Raw genomic sequence first — 16,039 nt, forward strand, 5'->3', positions numbered from 1 at the left:
CCACCCTGATTTACGAATGAATTCTTTACAAATCCTACCATGTGGATTCATGGATTTTTTTTTTCACATTCTGTCTCTCACAGTTGAAGTGTACCTCTGGTGCAAATTACTGACCTCTGTCATCATTTTAGGTGGGGGAACTTGCACAATCGGTGGCTGACTAAATACTTTTTTGCCCCACTGTATTTCTTGTGCAAATTTAGGTCACTGATTTAAATAATTGTTATATAATCTAATAAATATTTTAATACATTTTATTTTTATAAATGTTAATAAAGGAATTTTTCTCACTCAATCTGTAAACGTATTTAGAAAATCATTCAGACTGTTAATTCAGCCCCTTTAGCAACTACATTTGACTCTTCTGGAGTACTCTACAAGATTTTTACACTTTGATACCCAAGAGGGAATAAACTGCCAAACTCAAAGAAACCTTAGCTATGAAGCCTGATGACACAAAAAAAACCTAGTTAAGCTGCAAGCTGTTTCATAAGACATAAAGGCCAGAAGGGCCTTTATTTTCAAATACTAGATTCAGGCAAAAGTGAAGTCAATCTACTTGGCCCTGAAAATCTGTGAAGCACAGTGTCCAAATACAGATACTACACAAATTCTATAATACAGTAATGCTGTAAGGAACCGTGGTTACTCTTTTCAAGCACATGTCCTCTGTGTTTCATTAAAGAAATGTCAGTGACTGCCTTCTTTCATCTGTACAATACTGCTGACCTTAGGAGGAAAAAAACATTCACTGTGTAGCTTTTATATTTCAGTTAGATCAAGTTATTATGAACAGCTGCTTCAAAAACATAAAAGTAATATTAAGGCTACCTGGAGTGTATTAAATAGGATAATAAAAAATCAACATAATACATGTTCTCCAACACGTATTGTAACAAGAGGTAATGTAGTGATTGAGAATACTGAGAGCATAGTTATTGAATTTAATGATTACTTTGTTAATGTAGGCCCCAACTTGGCAAAAGAGATTTCTGTACCAGGAGGAAATGATGAAGTAGATTCTACTTCTTGTAAATGCAGCTCAATGTTTCTTGGTGGAGTCTGTGAGAGTGACATTGTAGAAGTGGTGAGTAAATTCAAGAGTAAAAAATCCATGGATTGTGACGACCTTGACATGTCGCTAATTAAAGAAGTTCTTCATAGTGTCCTCCAGTCGTTAACATATATTTGTAACAAATCATTTCAAACTGGAATTTTTCCAGATAAAATGAAAATTGCCAAAGTGATCCCACTATATAAAACTGGGGATAAACAGGTTGTGTCAAACTATAGACCGGTATCTTTGCTGCCTCAGTTTTCAAAGATTCTTGAAAAACTATTTGCAAACAAACTAGATTCTTTTATCGATAAATATGATTTATTGAATGATCATCAGTATGGGTTCAGAAAAAATCGCTCAACATCTCTAGCTGTGATGGAATTTATTGAAAATATTGCAACGGCTGTGGATGAAAACCAGTTTGGAATAGGTGTGTTCATTGATTTACGTAAAGCCTTTGATACGATAGATCATTCTTTACTTTTACAGAAGTGTGAAAGGTAAAGAGGTGTTGTCCAATTTTGGTTAAATAGTTACTTGAATAATAGGTTCCAATATGTGAGTATTAATAACACGAAATCTAAACTTAGAAAAGTAACTTGTGGAGTTCCGCAAGGATCTGTTTTGGGACCTAAGTTATTTTTACTTTATATAAATGATATTTGTACAACCATTGATGCTTTAAAATATGTGATGTTTGCTGATGATACAAACTTAGTTTGCTCAGGAAAAGACATAAAGAAATTACTGAAAACAGTGGAAACAGAGCTCATGAAGTTAAATAGATGGTTTGTATTTAATAAACTATCATTGAATGAAAGTAAAACAAAATTTATGTTATTTGGAAGTAGTAAAAGTAATATTAAAGCAAAATTGAATTTAAATAATGTTGAAATTGAAAGAGTATATGAGACAAAATTTTTAGGAGTAATTATTGATGATAAACTTTGTTGGAAGCCCCACATAGAACATGTGAAACGGAAATTATCCAAGTCTATTTCTATTCTTTATAAAACAAGAGATTTTTTGAATAAGAACTGCCTTTATTTATTGTATACTTCCCTTTGTTTGCCTTATATGACCTACTGTGCAGAAATTTGGGGGAACACATACAAAACATATTTGGATTCAATATTTAAATTGCAAAAAAGAGCTATTAGAATAATAAATAAAGTTGGATATAGGGATCCACCAACCAGTCTTTTGTAGGATCATCTATGTTAAAATTCATGGACATTATATATTCTAAAACTTTAGAAATGATATATCGAGTGATGAAAAAGAATGTTCCAATTTGTATTTTAAGGATGTTTCAACTAAGAGATGGAAAATATGATTTAAGGGGGTCTTATAAGTTTGAAATGCCTAAAGTGAGAGCCAATGTTAAGTATAGATGTGTGTCAGTTTTGGGAGTGAAATTATGGAATGGACTTAATGCTGAACTGAAGATGTGTTTTTCTTTGTCATTCTTCAGGAAGATTTTAAAAATTACTATCATACAAGGTTATAGAAATTTGGTTTGTTAAAAATTTTTTGTGTTGATTTAATTTCTTGATTTATCATTGATTTCTTTTCAAACTGTTATACAACTTATTTATCAATGTTATTTATTTTCTTGGTTAAGGATTTGATTATTTCTATGGGGGTAAGGGATAGGATAAGTATAAGCCATAAGGCTTCAGCCTATTCCTTTTTCGGTTACTGTTTGAGTACTTTTATGTAAAATTATAATCTGTTGTTGTTGTTGTTGTTGTTGATTGAAATAAAAATTTCAATTCAAATCAATTTAAAAAAAAATTCAAAAGTTAGATTTCTTTTGGTTGACTTGGTTGGTTGATATACAGCATAATTCAGCAAAGATTTTGAGGATTTAATATACATATAATCAAATTAAGTCAAATAAAACACAATAATATTTTTTATTATATTTCACATTGCAGATGTTAACTTTATGTTCATGGCGGTGCTGCCTTTATTGAATTACTGACATCATTGGTTCAGGTTTCTAGAGCTGCTTCCTCAGATCTGAAGCTTCTGCTGCCATTTCTTCCTCTGATCTCCACTTGGATGGTATGTCCTTATCCTCTTGATCGTGGTTTTGTAACTACAAAGACAATGAAGATGTGATATGTAATAATATATTGTCAGAACAAATTTGGATTGTTTTCTGTATTAACTAGTCCATGAAAATGCATTGAGATATCAGCTGTTATTGGGTTTAAAAAATGTGTACAGAGTGCAGATTTTCTTCTTCAAAACTGTACATGAGACCACTCTTTAAGTTCAGTATGGAGACCCAGTGATCAGTTTTTGCTTGCACAATGTAAAAATCTGATCCACTAAATTAAAATTGACAAACTCATCATAATGAATTTGTTCCTCGACTTGTTTGCACTTGTCACTGTATTTTCTTTTATTGTTTATAGAAAAAAAGCGAGAGCATATGTAAGAAGATTCAAAATATCAATTAAATAGTTACACTTAGCACATCAGGTCAACACAGTGATTTATATGTAAAACCTAAACAGCTGGTGGAGCTTGCACTTCATAACTTGCTTGTCTTGTGAATTGTGAACTGCAAAGTGGTCACTTCCTGTCTGAAAAATATGACATGGTTATTTAAAAGAATCTAGTTTTCTACTGTACTCATAGGGATAGGCTATTCACACTCATGTAATAATCTGTCTCCTGGTATCTCTACCACACTCTTGAGACTGCTTGGAGACACAGGCTACGCCCACATGTACACGAGTATTGGATTGGAGTTTTGGATCACTGAAAACTGAGAAATTCCTCCAAGAACATCAGCTCGGTTTAATGTTGACTTTGGTGAGTGCCCGGTGTTTGATAACTTGTGTAAAGCGATCACTCAGCAAACTAATGTTAAAAAACCTCAATGTGAGCCCAAAGTATCACTGACCCAGCTGGGTGAGGCAAGTTCCGTTAAAGGCTGGAAAATAGGGGCCAGCGCTTACTCAGAGCTAGGTGAGGCCCCAGAGGCTGTTAAAATCTGCTGCTATTATGGCTCAGGTGCAGCATTTTTGTGGGGTTCAAAGTCCTCTTTATAGCTATACTTTTGCAAAACTTCCAAATTTTGCATCTGACTCAGCAAGAGCAGTCTGCATTGCATGCATTTCAGTTCTAGTGTCTATAGCAGCTTCTATTTGTTTGTGTTCAGCATCAGATTTCCTTTTAGCCTCCAAATTTGCCAAAATTTGTAAGAATGAAGAGAGACAAAGAGGTCAAAAAAGGGGTTGGCTCCACACACATACATGCATCTCATGTCTTTTTTCCTTTTTTTTCTTGGTACACTTTCAAATTGCACCTTATAGAAATGCAATAATAAACACACACAAGATAAAAAATAAATAACAACAATTACCTTACAAACACATAAATTAATTATACTAAATGAGCACCCCACCTTACAGTGCCAAAAGATATAATTCATTTGCATTTTACTATTAAATATTACTCAAACGAATGAGCCATGAAATCTGACCAATCTAACCAAGTATCAACCCATTACATTCATCATGCAAAATATTGGACATGAAATTAAGACAAATCTGTCTATGCATTTACGCTCCTACAAACATCTTCAAACTATGACTCATTTGCTGGATGTGATATGGAAAATATAAATGGCACTGCTCTTACAATAAACCTTATGATCACATGCAAATTAAAAACAAACCTATTTCCATTTTGCTGCTGGGACTCCACTGTGGAGATGCACGTCTCATTTCTCCCCTTAGGCAGGAGCAGGAAGTATAGAGAGCTCTTTTTTATTAGACGTGGTTATTAGAATATTCATATCATAGTCCCCAGTCATTGATATTCATTTGCCACAGACTCTCTTGTTACAAATTCAAAATATCACAGTGAAATTTGAAATAGCCTGAAAGGCACGTTCATTATTTTCATAGTGAAGTGCTATAGTTAATTGATTTGGGGATTCTGGCTCCTGAGGGTTAGATAGCTCACTGATATTTGTTCAAACTCAGATGTTTAATTAACATTATTAGCAGCCACATGTGAATCAGTTCATTAGCAGTGAATTGTCCTTCATACTGCTGTGGTGGTGACACACTGGAGCATGAGCTTGGGAGAACAATACCAGTTGTGCAGAACTAGAAGATAAGTCAGCAGCCACCATAGTGCTGTTTTCATTTAGTTATGTTCTTCCTGGTGAGCAGGAGAGAATGGGAAATAGGCTGTCTTGTGTCACAGACATCTCACCAGTATCTGATTGCCCATCACCGAAACTGAGATATTTATCAGAGTGATCAAATACCCAGATCATATTTTTTACAAAACCATGCAAGTCCTGGTACCCTCAACTATTTCTTAACATTTTTCACATAGCTTACCAAAGTATAAGCCCACACTGACTCAGATGTTTTTGTGTCCTGTACACAGTGACTGACAGTGAAAAAAATCCTTTTTTTAGTTAAAATGAAATCTAAAATCATTTTTAAATGAAGTAATAGGGATGGCCCAAAGTTGTCCATCTTACCTCATCGTAGATGCTGTCATTGTGCTTAAAATCCCCAGCCTTCCTGGGCAGCACGTGGACGTGGACATGCTGTAAACATACAAACAAGGTTTAGATATTGTGGTTGATCTGGAGAAAATCTTACTTTTTCCTGGGAGCACTATGACAGAGTTTCACAGTATGCTGGAGAAGCCATCAGAATGTTACTGGCATGGCACAAATCACCGGAGGGTGAGGGTGCATTTCACCATTTTCACCAGGGATTTTTTATTTTTATGTTTTTAAGAATTGACCTGACTTTATTCTAGGACCCAGGAGCAACAGATAGCTAACAGTTTTTGCTAATATACAATTGTACTATATACTGTTGGAATCTCCCAATTCTTTGAATTCAACACTTAAGAGCATAAGGACCATCATGATGGGGAGACATGCCTGAAGAGGGTCACTGCAAGTCTCAAAATGGTGACGTGTTACTCAGCTTCTTATAGCCTCTAGTGGCCCCCACCTAGTCGTAAAAGCCCAAACATTCACATTCTTTCTCTGTTACGGCGCCTAAGTTATGACCTCGGCAGTTGTTTCTCTGCTCTCTGTAAGGTGGGGGTATGGAATGTGGTCTGTCTCTTCTGCCCTAGACACAAAGTCTCCTGCTTACAACCTTCTTTTTATGATTCAACAATAAAGCATGTCAAGAAAACAGTGTAATACATTCACAGCAGATCAAGGATACAGAGTGATGCACACTTATCTAATAAACTAATAAGTGAATATGTTCTTTTAACTCAAAAGTATAATGAGAACTAAACTACATACAGATCACACACTCTATATTAAAGGGTATAATATGATCTACAGCAGTATTCTAATTCAACTACTTTGATTACATATATAAGGTAACATATAATAACAGAATAATCTGATAATACCTATACTACTGAGTATATCACTTTACAGTAGGTAACAACTGAGGAAGCTTCGCCCCAGAAAGGCAGCAGGCCCAGACAAGGTGTGTCCTAGGATGCTAAAGGCGTGTGCTGCTGAACTTGGGGAGCTGCTACAACGAGTCTTCAATCTCAGTCTGCGACTGGGGAGAGTGCCCGCCCTCTGGAAGACATCCTGCATCGTCCCGGTCCCCAAAAGGAACCGGCCCAATGAGCTGAATGACTTCCGACCGGTGGCACTGACGTCACATCTTATGAAGACTCTAGAGCGGCTCTTCCTCACCCTCCTCCGACCACAGGTACAACATGCCCAGGACCCACTACAGTTTGCATACAAGGCGGGTGTCGGAGTGGAGGATGCCATCCTGTACCTCCTGCATAGAGCCCACTCACACCTGGATGGGGGAAAAGGCACAGTCAGGATCCTGTTTCTTGACTTTTCCAGTGCCTTTAATACCATCCGGCCCTGTATGCTTCAGGAAAAACTGAACAGGATGGAGGTGGACCCCTGCCTGGTGGCTTGGATCTCCGACTACCTCACCGACAGACCACAGTACGTCAGGCTGAAGGACATCACGTCTGACACTGTGGTCAGCAGCACAGGAGCACCACAGGGAACTGTGCTGTCCCCTCTGCTCTTCACCCTGTACACCTCTGACTTCTGCTACAACTCTGAATTATGCCACATTCAGAAGTTTGCAGATGACACAGCCATCATGGGGTGTATCTGGGATGATCAGGAAGAGGAGTACAGAAGTCTGGTGAGGAACTTTGTCACATGGAGTCACACAAACCACCTGCAACTCAACACCTCAAAGACTAAGGAACTGGTTGTGGACTTCGGGAGGTCCAAAGAAGGTCCACTGCCGGTTCAGATAGAGGGGGAGGAGGTGGAGGTGGTCAACAAGTACAAGTACCTCGGGCTGTGGGTGGACAACAAACTGGACTGGTCATGCAACACAGAGCACCTGTATAAAAAAGCCCAAAGCCGACTGCACTTCCTCAGGAGGCTGAGGTCTTTTAACATCTGCAGGAAGCTCCTGAGGATGTTTTACCAGTCAGTGGTTGCTGGAGTACTTTTCTATGCTGTGGTGTGCTGGGGGAGCAGCACAGCAAAGAAGGACTCATGCAGGCTGGAGAAACTGATCAGGAAGGCTGGCTCTGTGGTCGGCATGAAGCTAGACACTCTGGTGACAGTGGCAGAGAAAAGGACACTAAAAAAACTGCTGGACATTATGAACAATGCTGGGCATCCTCTGCACACGGCCATAAACAACCAGAGGAGTCTGTTCAGTGACAGGTTGCTTCTCCCCAAGACAAGAACTAACAGACTTAAAAACTCCTTTGTCCCACACGCCATCAGACTGTTTAACTCCTCACTGGAGGGGAGAGGGAGGGGAGACAGGAGGACAAAGGAGGGGGGAACAACTAAGCTGTAGTGCCTCTTCACCTCACTGTGCAATACTTTTGTTAATAGTCAACAGTGCAATAGACTCAATACTTGAAATGTGCAATTCACTTGTATTTTTATTTTTATTCCTATTTATTCTATTTATCCCCTTCGTATATTTTATTAGGGCCCGAGCACCGAGAGTGCGAAGGCCCTATTGTATCTGCTCCGTTTCTTCTTCTTCTTCTTCTTCTTCTTATTCACCCCAAACAAGGGCCTTTTTGAGGGCCTAAACATGCTCAAAAACTCATGAAATTTTGCACACATGCCAGGTCTGGTGAAAAATTTTGTATTTTAATGGTTTTACATATGAGCACTGGGAAATGGCTCTACAGCGCCACCTATGCCTTGTTAAATGCAGCCCTACGACCACATCGTTTGAGCTACATGTATGAAATTTGGAACACATGTGTACCATGCCAAGATGAACAAAAAAGTCAGTGGGCCCATTGACGCAAACCCAACAGGAAGTCCGCCATTTAGAGGTGAAGGTGACATTTTGGCTCTAATTTTGCCATTTCCATGCCTCGAACTTTTTCGAACTCCTCCTTGGGATTTAGTCGTATAAGCTTTATCTTTGGTCAGTGTCAACTACACCCCTGGGCCATGTTAAATTGCGGAGCTTTTGAGTTTTCACAATACCGTGAGGCCGTGGCGCCATGGCGAATTTTGATGACTCGCCATGAAAATCTTATTGCCTCTCATTCAGTCATACATTCTCCGATCTGGACCAAAGAGCACACATATGATAAGGCTCCAGCCCTGAACATATTTCAACTGCCATATTTGACATCAGCGACAGCGCCACCTAGTGGGAACAGGAAATGTCAAGTTTTACACTTTGGGGTACAGTATTGTGATGGGTTACATTTAGAGCCTCAAATTTCTCCAGGAAAGCCTTAAGGAGTTGGTCTTGGGTTACAGTGAAAACTGTGAGTTTTCGCGAAAGGGTGTGACCCCAGCAGCATGGCGAACTTTGATGTCACGCCATGAAGAAACAAATTAGTATAACTCAATGAAATCCAGTCTGATTAGTACCAGACTTTACAGGCATGATGTCAGACCCGCCCTGAACAGATTGATGTGCCCATTGTCGGGAATACGCACAGCGCCACCTAGTGGCAACAGGAAATGTCATGGCTTTAATTTTGTTGTACTGATTTTCACAGGTTCATCGTGGCCACCTCAAAAGCGGTGAATATCACCATCAGTCCTTGATGATGCTTTAGTGCAAAAATTGTGACTTTAAACTGAACGGCGCACCCTGGTGGCAACGCTGTTCACCATGAAAGATGAAGTGGCTTTTGAGGGGCTTGGAAAGTTTATAGAGGCTTGAAAGTTGGCACACACCTCCAAATGGATGAAGGCTTTGTTGTCACGTGATCATTTTCATTGAATAGTGCAAAATGGCTCCACAGCGCCCCCTACAAAATTTCAAAATATCAGCCCCTGCTCTGTGTTTTATCTATGAGTCTGAAACCTGGTAAGCTTATAGGAGCTATCAAGATCTACAAAAAAGTCTCTTGGAGCAATATCCCAAATCCAACAGGAAGTCAGCCATTTTAAAATGAATGTGTAATTTTGGCGACATTTTCCCCTCTTTTCAGGCACCGTTCTTTGACGAACTCCTCCAAGGGATTTCATCAGATTGATGCAATCTCCTGTGTGTGGAATCTAAAGACCTTTGTGATGTTAAATTGCGAAGCTTTTTACATTCAGGGAAACGGGGTGGTCATGGCGGCACGTAGAGTTTTAATCACTCGCCAAAAAGCAGTAATCTGCTGTCACTGAAAAACACAATATCCAATCTCTCCCAAAGCTCATAGGCGTGATGAGACTCGAGCTCGGAAATGTTTGTTATGCCATTTGTCAGTAATGGTTAGAGCGCCACCTAGTGGAACGACTAACTAATCATGAATGAATGAGTTGAAATGTTAGCTGGTGGTTAAATGCATGAATTCCATCAATGTGACATCAGATCGGACGTGCTGGTTTTAGGTGTTGGGCGTGGCTCGACGCGCCGGGGGTGCGAGGGCCCTCATAACGCTGCTTGCAGCTTTAATTTATATTTGTCTCTGTATTTATATATATGTGTGTGTGTGTGTGTGTGTGTGTGTGTGTGTGTGTGTGTGTATATATATATATATATATATATATATATATATATATATAACATTCTGTAACTGTAACTTCTGTCGGTGCTGTGCTTTTGGAAACCGAATTTCCCAGAGGAACCCACCCGAGGGATTAATAAAGTTCTATCTTATCTTATCTCTTATCTTAGTAATTATGCATTTTTATCTACAATTTACAAAGAAATAAAAAGACAAATTCAGACCACTCCAATATAAAACTGTGTTTTAGCAGCAGTGTTCTGGGTCCTTTGAAATTCAGAACCATTGCTTATACAATTGCTTTTACACATCTTTATTTCTTGGTTTTGAGTAATTTTGCCATATTAATCTACACTGATGTCATAATCTGTAGTAAATGTTTTTACTTCATTAATTAAACTATTATTTTGTTTGTTGGCTGTGTTTACTTTAGAAGTAGAATTTCCCCAATTACAGGATAAATACATTTGCCTTTAAAATACAGAAGGTGTGTGTCTCTGAAATCCAAACTAAAAGCTCGTTCCACAGGGTCTGAAACCTGAAGGCTCTGCATCCTAGAAATGCTACCCCACAAATAAATCAAACAAAGCCTAAGAATAAAGTGATAAGGATAATGTGAAAAAAAAAAAAAAAAAAAGATGGCGCCGGTGAGGTCGGCTGCCGTCACGACTGCTCCGACCACTTTTTCTTTGTCTTTGTTTTTTAAGTTAGTTTTCAGCGTTTCTAAATCGGCAAAATCACCACCATTGGGTACATTAGGTATGACAGTGACACTCTTGTTTCTATTGGTATACAATGTACTCACAATTCGAAGTTTTTAACTCCGGATCCGAGCTGGCCGAGTGAGACCTTGAGGGAGAACAAAGGGAAGCGGCGGCGGCCTAGAGGGAAGCGAGCCGGCGTCAGGAACAGGCTGAGAGCTCGTGCACACCGCACACCTCTGCCTAGCATCCTGCTCGCCAACGTCCAGTCACTGGAGAACAAGCTTGACGACCTCAGGGCCAGGGTAAAGTTCCAGAGAGACATTCGGGACTGCAATCTCCTCTGCTTCACCGAGACATGGCTGAACCCAGCGGTGCCGGACCACGCCATCCAGCCGGCCGAGTTCTTCTCAGTTCACCGCATGGACAGGACACGGGACTCGGGGAAGTCAAGGGGAGGCGGCGTGTGTTTAATGGTGAACAACAACTGGTGCAACAGTGCGAACGTTGTTCCTCTCACACGCTCCTGCACACCAAATCTGGAACTACTGTCCATCATGTGTCGTCCTTTTTATCTACCTCGGGAATTTACATCGGTCATTGTAAGTGCCGTTTATATTCCACCACAAGCGGACACGGTCACCGCCTTATGCGAGCTGCATGAGGCACTCACACAGCACCAGACACAACACCGGGACGCTGCGCTTATTGTGACGGGGGACTTTAATAGCGCCAACCTCAAACGCGCAGCGCCAAACTTTTATCAACACATCACCTGCCCCACCAGGGGTGAAAGGACACTGGACCACTGCTACACTACGGTCAAGGACGGCTACAAGGCACAATCCCGCCCCCCGTTTGGCAAATCTGATCACGCCGCCATCTTCCTCATCCCAAAATACAAACAAAGGCTGAAACAGGAAGTTCCGGTTCAGAGGAAGGTCGCGCGCTGGACGGATCAATCGGTGGCCGCGTTACAGGACGCACTCGATGACGCAGACTGGGGCATGTTCAGAAACAGCTCCGATGATGATGTCAACGTGTTTACGGAAGCGGTTGTGGGATTCATCGGGAAACTAGCGGATGATACCGTGGAGACAAAGACTATCACAACGTTTCCCAACCAGAAGCCGTGGGTGGATAAAACCATCCGCGACGCTCTGAGATCCCGCACCGCTGCCTACAACACGGGACTCAAGACGGGGGACATGGACCCGTACAAAGCCGCGTCATATAACGTGCGGAGGGCGGTGAAAGAGGCGAAGCAGCGCTACGGGAGGAAACTAGAGTCACAACTCCAACAGAGTGACTCTAGGAGCCTGTGGCGGGGACTAAGGACAATAACAGACTATAAAGCACCAACAACCGGTATGACGAACGCGGCCGTGACGCTGGCAGACGAGCTGAACACTTTCTATGCTCGCTTCGAGGCTGCAGCTAAGGACTCCAACGATGCTAGTGCTAGCGGCGCTAACGGCTGCAGACAGGAAGATACTACCAGCACCGGAAACGTGCTCGTCATCTCCGAGCATGAAGTAAGGAGAGCCTTCAAGAGAGTGAACACCAGGAAAGCAGCAGGCCCAGACGGCATCCCAGGTCGTATCCTAAGAGACTGCGCATACCAGCTAGCTCCTGTGTTCACTGAGATATTCAACATCTCTTTATCTCAGTCGGTGATCCCCACATGCTTCAAAGAGTCCATCATTGTTCCTGTCCCGAAGAAACCCCACCCTGCTTCTCTCAATGACTATCGCCCTGTAGCCCTCACCTCAGTAGTGATGAAGTGCTTTGAACGCCTGGTCAGAGACTTCATCATTTCTTCACTACCAGACACACTGGACCCACTACAGTTTGCTTACCGTCCAAATCGTTCCACAGACGATGCCATCTCTCATCTCCTCCACACATCACTCACTCACTTGGACACTAGAAGGGGGAATTATGTTAAAATGCTCTTCATAGACTACAGCTCTGCATTTAATACCATAATTCCCTCCACACTCACCACCAAGCTGGAGCATCTGGGACTCAGCTCATCTATGTGTCTGTGGATCTCCAACTTCCTAACTGGCAGACCACAGGCAGTAAGGATGGGCGGACATGTCTCAGCCTCCACCACTCTCAGCACTGGAGCCCCCCAGGGGTGTGTTCTGAGCCCCCTGCTGTACTCTTTGTACACATATGACTGTGTGGCCACTACCAGCTCCACCACCATCATCAAGTTTGCTGACGACACCGTCGTGGTGGGCCTGATCTCTGATAACAACGAGACGGCCTACCTGAAGGAGATTAGGAATCTGGAGAACTGGTGCCAGAGGAACAACCTCCTTCTAAACGTCAGTAAGACAAAGGAGCTGATAGTGGACTTCAGCACTAAGCAGGAGAGGAACTACCAGACCCCTGTCATCAACGAGTGCCCAGTGGAGAGAGTGGACAGCTTCAAATACCTCGGAGTTCACATCACGCAGGACCTGTCATGGTCCTGTCACATCAACACCATGGTGAAAAAGGCCCGTCAGTGTCTCTACCACCTCAGACGCTTGAGAGACTTCCAACTGCCCTCCAAGGTGCTCAGGAACTTTTACTCGTGCACCATAGAGAGCATCCTGACGGGAAACATCTTAACCTGGTTCGGGAACAGCACCATGCAGGACAGACGAGCTCTACAGAGGGTTGTGCGGTCAGCTGAGCGCACCATCCGCTCCGAGCTCCCTGACCTGCACTCGATCTACAGCAGGCGGTGCTGGACCAAGGCCAGGAAGATCGTGAAGGACCTCAGCCATCCCAACAACAGACTGTTCTCTCTGTTGAGGTCAGGAAAGCGATTCCGCTCCCTGAAGACCAACACAGAGAGACTGAGGAGGAGCTTCTTCCCGCAGGCGATACGGTCTCTCAATCACACCACCACACAGTACTGACCCACACATACAGTTCTTACACACACACTGGACTTTCTGGACTTTGTTTTTGCACAACACTGGTCACTATATTCTTCATTTCCGGTTAATACTTGTACAGCTGCTGTTATTGTGTATATATTTATTTATATTTAGATTTCTTCATACATTCTTATATAGTTCTATATTGTGTATTTTGTTGTACAGTTATTTTATTTTCAACTTTAATTTATATATTTTATCTTATTCTCCCAGTTAAATTTACCCTTCATTCTAATTTGTGTTGTACAGTTATTTCATTTTTAACCTTAATTTATATTTTATTCCTTCCTAGTTAAATTTACCCTTTTTAATTTTTCATATTTATTTCCTATCTTATTCATAGCCTTTCCCTTTTTGTTTTCTTTAGGTCACGAGCAGTTGTCCAAGCATTTCACTGCATATCGTACTGTGTATGACTGTGTACGTGACAAATAAAATTTGAATTTGAATTTGAATTTGAATGTGGTACTATGAGATCTTTAAGATAAGATTGAGCCTCATAATTCAAGACCTTGTGTGTCAGGTGAAGGATTTTAAAGTCAGGTCTGGATTTATCAGGGGGGCAATGAAGAGAAGCCAGTGTGGGAGAAATATGATTTTTCTTTCTTGTCCTCTTTCAAGTGTACAAATGAATAAAATCCTTTTCCAGCATCACTCAGACAGGATATTTCTAATTTTAGAAATGCAGTGCAAATATCAGAAAGCCTCCATATTTGTTTAATATGCACACAGAACATATTGTGGTTAACAATGAGTCCAACAGTGCACTTGAGGCCAAAGTAATATCATCTAGACTAAGATTTTAAGTGCAGAGTACAAGAACCTTTTTGTCAATTAGGAGAAAGTAGTGGTACGTAATGATATGTCTCTAAGCTGGTTATGAATCATTTCTTCTATAATGATTAATATTGTATTTGTGAAGAAGGTCATTACTAGTTAAGGGTAACGGACGCTTGGCTCAAACAGAGCTCTTACTTTTTGTCAGCCTGGCCACAGTGCTGAAGGAAAACCTGGGGCTGTTCCTGTTTTTCTCTGTCAGTGACGTTTCACAGAATAAAACAAGTAAAACTTTTTCCAAACCAAAGAAAGATCTTTTAAATAAATGCAAAGCTATTTTCTCTCAAGCTTAAGACTTTTCTGGTTCGTCATGACTTTATACCAGGGTATGCCGGGGCATAAACCTCCAAAATTTCCTGCTTCCTTCGCATGCAGTGAGCATGTAACACTATTAACGAGATAATCGACCTCTGTGGGAGTCGAGTCCAGGTATCTTCTCTGCACAAAGAAGAGAAGAGCTTCTTTCAGTTTTGTTCCAACACATTCAGAAAGATATTTAGTGTACTGAAATTGTTTTTTCGTTGTTTTCCTTTCCAGTGCTGTGCAATCTATTGTAAAGCTAAATGCCAGTAAGAAATGGTGAGACAAAAGATCATTTAAAAGTTTTTCCTGACAATGTTCTCATGGTGGGTGTGTGGAGACTGGAAAGGTTGTATAAGGATCAAATGTTTCCTTCTTGCCTCATACAGCATACAAGCACATCATCTAAACCTTTTACTCATTTGTTGCCAAAAACCTCTCCACTTATGATGTGCATTTCAAACTGTAATATGAGCTACACATATGCTGGATCTCATACACTGATATTTTATTTATTATTCATAGGGTTCAAATGCATCATACATTTTTTAATATAGTAAAAAATAGCACAACAGTACAGTGGATTATTTTACAAGAGGATGATTCTCTCCCCTCACTTTAACCTATGTGAACTTTCCCAAAGGCTCCCAAGCAAGTGACATGAATTATTTCATGTAGCCTTCAACCAAACTAAAGATTACACCTTTTAGAAAAGATAACTGAATAATTCGCCATCTCCAGGAGTTTAGCTCTACAAGTTAATTATGATGATTATTTAATAGTGCATAACTATTGCAGAGGGTTCATGACATATTTCAAGGTCATAAATTATTAAGTTCTCACCTTCACAGTTTGTCCGGCTTCAGGGCCATCCTGGTGGGAAAAGAAAGGGGTAATTAGTCCAGAGATGAGAATTTAGAAATACTTGCATTAATATTTTAAAGAAAGAATTTAATTTAAGATGAGGTAATAACATCTCACCACCCCTAAAACAAACCCCTTGGTTTGAGTCAAAGCCGTCTTTATCCTGAGATATTTGTCTTCATAGACAACTTTTTGGCTATATTTATTCAATGGGATTTAGTTTTTTAAATGTTCCATATTTAGACTAAAGTGCATACAACCAACGTTAATTGAAGGGTTTTAACAAAGATATAGCAGTATCTGTTTAAGAATTACAGCCAACTCAAAATCTCCAC

The 16,039-nt window shown here is 40.6% G+C and overlaps 1 protein-coding gene across 1 annotated transcript in view; it reads right to left on the reverse strand.

Moving 5' to 3' along the window:
- Window positions 1–490: 490 nt before the first annotated feature.
- Window positions 491–16,039, reverse strand: part of fhit (fragile histidine triad diadenosine triphosphatase) — a 127,791-nt gene continuing 112,242 nt past the window's right edge. Inside the window, exons 5-7 of the mRNA XM_040029155.1 lie at window positions 15,684–15,713; window positions 5,580–5,648; window positions 491–3,164 (exon numbers count right to left, since the gene is read on the reverse strand). Of these exons, the coding sequence (XP_039885089.1) occupies window positions 3,066–3,164; window positions 5,580–5,648; window positions 15,684–15,713 (198 nt within the window). The 3' untranslated portion in view covers window positions 491–3,065. The remainder of the gene's footprint in view (window positions 3,165–5,579; window positions 5,649–15,683; window positions 15,714–16,039) is intronic.

This window comes from Simochromis diagramma, unplaced genomic scaffold, assembly GCF_900408965.1.
Source record: "Simochromis diagramma unplaced genomic scaffold, fSimDia1.1 OVJJ01000352.1, whole genome shotgun sequence".
In the NCBI taxonomy this organism is placed as follows: Eukaryota; Metazoa; Chordata; class Actinopteri; order Cichliformes; family Cichlidae; genus Simochromis; species Simochromis diagramma.